At 44.3% G+C, this 9,813-nt stretch overlaps 1 protein-coding gene across 2 annotated transcripts in view; it reads right to left on the bottom strand.

Annotated features, from left to right (window-relative positions):
* Positions 1–6,478, bottom strand: part of LOC101559708 (calcineurin subunit B type 1) — a 156,814-nt gene extending 150,336 nt beyond the window's left edge. The window contains exons 1-2 of one of the 2 annotated variants that reach the window (XM_004636137.2): positions 5,870–6,478; positions 2,974–3,124 (exon numbers count right to left, since the gene is read on the bottom strand). In XM_004636137.2, coding sequence (XP_004636194.1) covers positions 2,974–3,124; positions 5,870–6,048 — 330 coding nt within the window. In that variant the 5' untranslated portion in view covers positions 6,049–6,478. The remainder of the gene's footprint in view (positions 1–2,973; positions 3,125–5,869) is intronic. The other variant, XM_023720843.1, reaches the window with a different exon arrangement.
* Between the last annotated feature and the right edge of the window lie 3,335 nt (positions 6,479–9,813).

Raw genomic sequence — 9,813 nt, 5'->3', positions numbered from 1 at the left:
AGTATCCAGATTTCAAAATATACTGTATTTACAAATTGGAGGTATATTTGACATCTAAATACGTACCGAAGGAGAAAAAAGTTTAAGTAGAAAGAAAAGACAGTACAAATAACTTTCTAAGAACATTCACGAGGGCCAGGGAGATGGCTCAGTAGAATAAGTGCTTCCCTAGCAGGCGCAAGGGCCTGAGCTCAATCTGTGGTTCCGTCCCCCCCAAAAAAGAACATTCACCAAAGTGATACCATGATAACTGTTACTTTCTACAAGAAATATATATTTCTTGTATTTTGTGTTTTTCCAGCTGTTAAATAATCTGTACTGGATTTTTTTTTTTTTTAACAAACACAGTTAAAATAGAGGATGTGAAGGACGTGATACTAGATTAGTTTTATACATTATTGTTGTGATTGTTTTAAGTATACTGAGTACTGTGAAACCCTGAGGTTTTCTTCTTTTAAATGTTTAAGCTTTTTATTAATACATATTTGAAGTATATAATGATTACAGTCATCAGGGGGAGTTGGTACACGCACATAACACATCTGAATTCTCTTCCTCTTCTGCCTCCCTTCCTCTATACTTTGCATATCTTAAGGCTTTTAAGGACTGGAAGAATTAGGTCGCAGCTCTCAAAATTCATTCCACACCCCATCGTTCTCAGGACCAGCTCTCTGGTAAGCATGTTGAGAATCCAATTTCTTTGACTCCAATTTTTAACTTTCCTAAAATCACTGGAGGTGGAGTTTAGGATTAGCAATCTAAATAGATCCTGAGGAGATTCTTATGCTAGTGGCATTGGTGAAGCTCTGCGAACTCCCCCACAGGTGTAGAGGGCAGACAATTTGACAATTCGTTTTTTGGCGTTTGGGGAGAATTGCGTCTTGCACCTTGCATGATAGGTAAACACTCTACCACTGAGCTTCCTCCCCCAGTCTTAAATTTTTGAGACAGGGTCCAGTCAGTTGCCCAGGCTGACTGCAATTGTGTGATTCTCCCATCTCAGCCTCCACAGTAGCTGTGATTGCAGCACTGTGGCTGGCTTCAAAGTTGGTCATGAGTAGTGAAAAGGCTGGTCAGGTTTTTTGGTGTGTGTGTGACAGGGTCCTACTGTGTAGTGAAGGCTGACTTTGAACTTGCTTAGGTGATCCTTGAACTCACAGCGCTCCTCCTGCCTCAGCCTGCCGAGTGCTGGGCTTACAAGTGTGTGTCACCGTGCCTGGCTGCTAATCCGGTTTTATAGCAGCCCTGTAGGTGAATTTTCCTTTTTCCATGTTTTGGTAAGCTTACCTCACCATCTATTGTATTTGTACATATAGTGAATTCTACTTCCTTAACCTTTTATTAATTTGATCTTTTTGTCTAATCAACATAACTTTGCTATAAAATTGTCTCATAACGTATAGATTTCCCTCTGTGTGTCCCTCTGTATCAATGTACATCTGACTGTGGACTGAAAACACTCAGAAAATAAAGATTGAGACTGTAATGAAATTGTATAGACATTTACCTTGTCAATATTCCCCAGCTAACACAGTATAACAACTGTTCACACACCATTAGGCCGAAAGTTAGTCACTAGCAGCCCTAGGGAGAGGTGGCTGAAGGCTAAGTGAAAAGTTAGGATAACATTTTTTTCCTGCCCTTTTTTAAATCATTAACTATAGATAAGATTCCATGAAAGCTTGTTCTTTTGAACTTTAAGTTCAGGGACATTGAGTTAAGTGTGCTGATAAGATCCAGGGCCCATATAAAGTCCAGATCATGAATGAAGGCTTAGAAAAATCTTCAAGGTCTATGGAGTAGTAAACAGGGGGCTACTATCTTCTGAAGTAGAGAAACACAGCTCACTTTATTTAGGCAGGAACAATGACTTTGGGAGAAGGAAAGTTATTCCTTTAAAGACCCAGTTAATCACATAAATGGCCAGGCTTGGTGGTCCACTCCTGTAATGTCAGCACTTGTGAGGCTGAGGCAGGAGGGTTGCTGTGAGTTCAAGGCCAGCCTGGGCTCTATAGTGCTCTCAAGGCCATCCTGAACTACACAGTGAGGCACGGTCAAAAAAAAAAAAAAAAAAAAAAATCACATAAATGTAATCTGAGGCCTCATTCAATTGCCACTTCGGCAATTGCTCACCCTTATGTTTGAAGGTTTATTTTGTCTATCACTGAAAATTTATCATGTTTCAAAAAATGCTATCTGTGCTGTAGAGTACAGCCTACACACCTTGACTGAGGTCATTTGTCAAAGACAAAAAGAATTGAGGTGTACTGCCAGTGCCTTGTGATGTTAGGACCTTGCTGTGTTAGAACTCTGATTCTGGCAAAGATACTATTTGTATATATTAGGCATCATAATCTCAAGATGATTCAAAGTGTACTGAAGATGAACATATAGTATATGGTTATATGCAAATACCATGCCATTTTCTATAATGGCTTTAAAAATCTGTAGATTTTGGCATCTGCATGGTGTCCTGGAGCCAATTCCTGTGGATACTTAGAGATGGCTGTCTTTCATCTCAGTAGCCCTTGGTACTAAGGGATTATTATTTTTCCACAGCAGTCTTTTTTTTTAATGGCCCTCCATTTAGAGTAAACACAAGTAGCAAAATGTAACCTACCAAATCAACTTTTTCAAAGCTGAACTACCATAGGCTATTTGAATTAGAGACTTGGATGGGTCAATTATCTAAACTGGTTCTGATGTAGAATACAAAACGGAAAATGGGAATGTAGGTACTCTCTTTAGAATCATTTGCCTGGTGACTCTAGGTGTCTATTCTCTCAGGTCAGTCTGTCATACAAAAGAACATTAATTACACAGTAATGTCCCTAGCAAGCCCATGATGGAGAGCCCATCTAACTTCCACAGTTATTGGCTCCAATACATATACCTCTTAAAGAGGTGCTATTTTTCCTCCCTTGGTTTCCATTTTCCCTGAAATACACCCTCAAGGCCCCAACCCAGCCTCACCGGCATGGTGATCTGGATGGGCTGTCGTTCTCCACTCTTAGTTGGGGCCACACCTTCTGTGTCATATGTGCCCGTGTACACCACTCGGTCTCCATCAGGCTCTTTGCACTTCAGCTCCAGTGGGACAAGCACCCCTCCGATGGAAATGTTCCTGCAAATGGATTTTAGTTGGTTATATCTGGTAGGTATCAGCATGCATGCTCTGTCCTGGTCCGGACCAAAGGCCTAGACTGGAAACCTACAGTTGGCTAAAGGAGACACTGAAGTATGCTAGGAAGTTCTGAAAGTTCAGGATGATAGAGTTCTGCAATTAACCAGACATGTGACTATACCAATTACTTTGTCTCTTTGACCTGACCTCCTTATTCTTCTCCCGAAGATCTCATCCAGCAATCAGTGTTTCTCTTTAGTTTTCAGCAAAATCATCTGTGGAGCTCTGTTAGAAATCTATCTATTCCCAGTTCCATCTGAAGCCCCAGAGACTAAGATTCATTGGTCTGGGATGTAGTTGGGCACTAGCAAGTTTATTTTAAATGTATCTAACTAATTCTTATATGCAGGTATGGTCAAGAACCAGTGATCATCTCTCTAAGAATTATGAGTTCTGTGATTCGATGGCACTCTTCTTTAAGTCTGTCACATCACCAGAAATTCCACCTGGCATCATTGCTTTGGTAGGAGGGTTGTTCAGCATGCACAGCCCCTGGATAGGCAGTATCAGCCTCACCTATCAGGACACAAAGCTTTAGGCCTCAGCCTAGGCACTGAAAAATAGAAACTCCAGGGAGGACTCTGATCATCTCTGCCTTAAGCCTTGATTCTATGTACACTAAGGTCTGAGAACCATTGGATTAAGGCATTGAGAAGCCCTTTTAAAAAGTTATTAGTGCACCTTTGTGATAGATAATGACTACACTCATCTTGGGGAGTTGGTACATGTACGTAACACATCTCAATCCTCTTCACTTCCCCTTCCTCACCCTTCTTCCTACCTCTAGATTCCTGGCTCATTTGCAAAAAGTCCTATCTCCCAGTTTCCTCTTAATTTTTATTTCAATCTTTAAATTGCTTATTTTTTATTATTTATTTATTGTATTTAGGACAGGGTGTAAACGGTGTACAGGGTCTCACTGTGCAGATTGGACTCGTAGTGATTTGCCTGTTTATAGCCTTCCAAGAGCTGGGATTATAGGTGTGTGCCACCATGCCCAGTCTCAATCGCTGTCTCAAGGCACTCTGGGGGCAGGGCTGGCACAGCAGGCCTGGGGATCCAACTCCCGGACCCTGTGCCTGCAAGCAGGCGCTTTAATCCACTGAGCTATCTGGCAGGCCCTTCTTTAAATTACTTATATTTGGGTTTGTTATAGAGAAAAGTAAAGTGTACCTAGAAAAAAAATCTGTCATTAAATCTGTGTTTAGACTAACTTGAAATTTAGAGAACTACCCTGAAGGAAATGGAATATAGACCAGATAGGTCTGGGGAAGAGGCTGCCAGGGAAGAAGGAAAAAAAAAACAAAATCCTAGAATTGGGCTGAGGAAGTAGCTCAGCAGTCTAAGTGCCTGCCTGGCAAGTGTAAGGACCAGGGTTCAATCCTGGGTACCACATGTGGTGCTGGCCTAAGACCACTGAGCACATCTCGCTGGCCACAGAGTCCAGGTGTACTGGCGCATGCCTGTAATCCCAGTGTTGGGGAGGCTGCAAACAGGAGGATTACTATGAGACCAAGCTGCATAACGGGACCCTGTACCAAATACATACATTAAATGAAAGATGTGTGTGTGTGTGTGTGTGTGTGTGTGTGTGTAAGCGAGTGAGCGAGCGAGCGAGAGAGATCCTAGAACAGATGCACGTGTTGGTAACACTGGGCAGTGTGTGGGCAATGGCTGCATGGACTCAGGGTGCTGCCAAATAGATGGACCAAAAAGCACCAGGAGCCCTCCAAGTGTGTGTCTGGGTCCTTGCACTAGAAAGCTAATGTAATTTTACTACATTAAAACAAACTACGGAAGTGTGTAGTGGATTCAAAATCTTCTCCCACAGTCTGGTAAATGCCATAAATGTTAGTTTAATTTCTCCTTACCAACCAAGTAATAGATTTCCCCTTACCCCTACAGGCTACTGCACTGCTCCACACTGACTTTCTTGCCAGAGATTTATGGGGTGCACCATTTCTTGGTAAGTGGGAAGAGATAATCCCTGCCACTAATAAACCCAAAACAGCCTCTTGTGTCCAGGATGCTTTTAATCCCAGGCAACATCACTAGACTGATGAGACAACTAGAGCGAAAAAGAAAACTAGAGGAGACAGAAAATCACAAAAACTAGGCCTAAGCCAAGGCCAGGCCCTCTCTGACTTCTGCCTGCAGCCCAAGACTGGGGTCCCCCACCTCTAAAGGGCTGAAGGAAGAGTGGAGACATCCTCCACAGAGCCCCCAAGCCACCCATCCCCCGTCTTTACACTTCATTCTTCAGCCTGATTTTCTCCTTCAGTCTTGCGGGTAGAAGCCTGTAGAGGTCGGCAGGAGGCCAGGAGAGGGCAGAGAGGACTGGGGTTTCGGGTAGGTGAACCCCGCTGCGACCTTCTACCGTCTACCCCAACAGGACCAGCTGCGTTTCCGACCCGACCCGGTGGCTGAACAAAAAGGAAATTTACAAGACACCCCTCCCCCTCCAACTAGCTGATTTAAACGAACCCACTAAAGTCACTCGATGGTGGAGGAAAGGGGGTAACACAACCATAAGGTAGAGGAGGAGACTAGGATGGATCTGGAGCTCTTCTCCCACCCCTGGCCCGCAGGATGCAGTGCAAGACTAGAGGCCCCAGAGGCTCAGCTTTCCCGGGGCCTCACCCGAGCCCCCTCGCCGACCCCAGCCGCGGCGCGCCCCAAACTCACTCGACCTGCAGTGTGGTGGGCTTAATCTTCACCTCCACCTTGTAGGAGGAGCCGGTGAGCAGCTTGATGGTGCGGTTCTGGCCGAAGCGCTGCCCGTCCACCTTGTAGAAGACCGGGCCGTCGTTGGGCTGGATGCGCAGCGCGATGGAGAGGCGCACGAGGCCGGGCAGGTCCCCCATGGCTGAGCGCGGGCGGGCGGACGGCTCCGGGGCGCAGCAGGCTGGCTCGGGGCGGGCGGCTGGGCGCGGTGGGCGGCGAGGACGCGGAGGCGGCGGAGGGGGCGGCGGCTAGGGGCGGTCACCGCAGTCCTTCGAGGCTTCTGCGCGGCAGCCCGGGAGGCTGCGGGCCCAGGTAACGCTCGGCAGCCAGGCGGGCTCCAGAGTGGGCTCCGCGGCCGCCAGCAGTCCCATCGCCCTTCCGGGCCGCGCCCGATCGCAGGCCGCCGGCCGAGTCAGCGCGGCTGGGCGGGAGAGAGTTAATCCTGTTTACGCCCCGCGATCCCCTCCAACCGGGAAGCGGTCACTCAGGCTCCTCCTAGAACGGCGCGGGCGGGAGGAGGGGAAGGGGTCGGGCAGGCCTGGGGCGGGCGACGGCGCCGCCGGGAGCGGGACCCTCCCATCCCGGACTTCGCCTTGTGGACCAGAAGGTGCTGGCAGGTCGGGTCCCAGGCCCGCAGGAGGACGCCAAGCAGGGAAGGGAAACGGGAAGTGGGTAGGAAACCGCTAGCTAGTGATTTAAATGTCAGGAAACAAGTCTTTCCAAGGTTTAGGAGATGCGGCAGTGCAGAACCGCGATTCCAGCTAACGGGGACAGCGAGCCACGCAAGATCAGGAATGTACGGAGGAAAAAAAAAAATCCTGTTCAAGGAACTACACTTTGTTGTAGGTGTGCAGCGTGACACACGTCTTGAATCAAGAATGACACGGTGTAATTAATCACATGGGTTGACACAGATCTCGAAGGATGAGCCAGTAACCATGTAAAAGACAACTGACTTGTGCTCAAGGCAGATCTAGTGCCACGGACGACGAGGAAGGACAGGTCAGAGAATTATTGGTAAAACACACGAGACGCCAAACAGTTTAAATTTGCATATTAAGCAAAACTTAGAGTATTTGTGGTCGAAGTTGCTTATCCGATAGTGAGCTGGAGAGGCAAGAGGACAGGTGCCAAGTGTGTTGGGGCTGGGAGGGACTGAAGGACGCAGCCCGAGGATCTGCTTCAGCACCACCCAGGTGGATAGTACCAGAGCCCTCGAGCACACCTGGGAAAAAGGAAGGAACGCACTCGGAAGAACACTAAGGACCAGGGAGTCTCAAAGTTCTTATTCGTCCAGTCTACTCTAATTTTCTTTAGAAATAGTATCCCCCCTCCTCTGTCTCTGATGTATGTATATATAGTACATTAGAGATGTTTATTGTAATAGTGGTTGCAAAAAAATCAAAATCTAATCAGAATGCAGTATGACCCATGAAGAAATAGTTGAATAAATTCTCACATAGTCATAACACAGAATGCTATGCAGTTATTAAAAAGAAAGCTTTATATGTCACATTGGCAAACACATATGCTAAAATGTGTGGCACTTTATAATAATACTCGGTGGCTGGCAAACTGTGAAAGCCTAAGTGTGCGGTTGTTGTTTATTTTGTTCATTGCTGTGTCCCCAGCAGTACACAAGAGCGCCTGGAACATAGCAGGTGCTGCATAAATGCTTATCAAATTCAGTAATTTCCCTTGTTTTAAACATGGCACTACATACATTCTTCTGTATTTTAAAAATAAATAGATCCATACGATCACCTGAGATGGGGGTAGAAAGAAACAAGTCTCATTTGAAATAGTAACTATAGTATTTTTAAAACAATGAAAAAATTTTTGAAAATCTAAAATTTAAAATGTCTTATCAGCACTTTTAAAAGATTGGGTAGGTACAGAGTAAAGTTAATGTTTGTTTTGGTGGATGGGTAGTGGAAAGAGGCTGAATATCCATTTGTAGTTATTTAAAAATCTTCAGAAATTTTGTTTTTTCCCCTCAATCTTTTGTTCAGCAAACCCACAGTCTTATATTGGTTTCCACCTGTGCAATGAAGTGTTGGGCTTGGAATAAGATGATTCCTACTTAAGATCTGGCCCAGGCACTTATCTGTGTTCTCATGAAAGACACTTAAACATCTTTGTGTTTCAGTTTTCATTATGGGGATTATTAAAGTGTCACTTTTGCAGTGTTATGAGGATTAAATGAGAAAGTGGAAGGGGAGAAAAAAATTGCTTTTCAAAAGGAGAAGTGATACCAATGCTGGGCCATATCCGTTAGGAATCTTATCTTCAGAACTGTAAAATGCAGTGTCTTAAAATGGAATTAGTAAAAGTAACTGCAAATGTTTCATTGCATATATTTATATGTCTATATCTATATCTATATCTATATATGGCTATGCATATGTAAGCTAATGGGTCTCTATTTGCACTGCACCTGCTGCCCGTGAGCTGAGTGATTTGAAGCCAGCCACTTTAACCTCTCAGAGCCCCAGTTTTTCATTTGTAAGATAATGGCAATGCTGCATATGGTGCTCATAGACTCCCATGAGGTAATATGAACACAAGACTGTGAGACAAATACAGACACTCAGTAAATTATAGATTTTTTGTTCAAAAATATACTTCCTATGTATTTTAAGGTTCTACTCCTTCTTGTATTATTATGGATTCATTAATGAGCACTTCAGTTTGATGAACTGAAGCATGTTTGTCCATAGTGCAAGCATGATTACCTCTCCTTTGGCAATGGGAAGGTGAGCCCAAGTACCTACATGATGGGCTTAACTATCATTCAGAGGAACATGCTGCCATGGTCTGAATGGCTGTGTTTCCCTCAAAATGCAGATATTGAAACATACTTGCCAGTAGGATTAAGAGGTGAGGCTTTTAGGAGATGATCTCAGGAACTGGTGCTCTCTAAAAAGAGCCCAGGGAAGCTTGTCTGCCCCTGCTACGTGAGGATGTAGCAAGAGAGTGTCCCCATGAAGACAGGTGTGAGCTCTTCCAGACACTGGGTGTGCTGGTGCCCAGACCCTGGATTTCCCCATCTCCAGAATTGTGAGTTATAAATTTTTGTTGTTTGTGAATTATCCCATCTAAAATATGCTTTATAGCAACCTGAATGGATTACAACATCAGTCCCAAGCAGTTTCATGGTCACCATCCTCAGTCTCTGTGTTGAATTTGTATTATCAATTTCAAAAAGCACTTAGCATTATATTATGGGATATAAGTTTTGTGTGTGTATGAAAAAGAAAGTATGTGTGTTGAAATTGAGTTGCACACATATATGTTCTTTTTCATAATGTTGTGTTTAAATCATACACACATGCAAAAACCCATACACAATCCAATTCTAGAACAAATAACTACTATATTTTCATCTGTGTCTATGTTCAGGTACAGTTTAACAACTGCAGGAGTGATTTTTATTTTTAAGTCAGTGTCAGTGATTTTTGATGTGCCTGGCTCCTCCCCTTCTCCCACCTCATGATGTGTTTGCGTCTCAACCAGGACACTTCACATTTTTATGTTTGGCTTCCTCTCCTGACTTCATTTGCAAGACCTAGAGACAAAGCATCCTCTTGGATTGTTCCTGAAAAACCAAGGCCTTTCCTGAGGCCCAAAGGATGTTGTAGCCATGGTGATGAGCAACAGCCTTCCTGTTTGTTTGGAAGACTCTTAGGGGATCTGGCTGTGTCCTTACACAGTCCCAGCACAGGATGTAGTGGTCACCCTACTATCAGGTCTTGTTTGCCCTTATTTTGATCACTTTAACATAGCAGCTTGCATTCCAAATAAAACTTAATGCTGTTTCTCACCATGTGTATAATCTCTGAATAACCAGGAGAGACCCCCTTACTTTTTCTTCACAAATTTAAATAAAAATGTAATTAAAATTA

The sequence above is a fragment of the Octodon degus genome, unplaced genomic scaffold, assembly GCF_000260255.1.
Source record: "Octodon degus isolate 3935 unplaced genomic scaffold, OctDeg1.0 scaffold00078, whole genome shotgun sequence".
Classification (NCBI taxonomy): domain Eukaryota; kingdom Metazoa; phylum Chordata; class Mammalia; order Rodentia; family Octodontidae; genus Octodon; species Octodon degus.
Note: the sequence above shows the minus strand (reverse complement) of the source record. Positions and strands in the feature narration are given on the sequence as shown.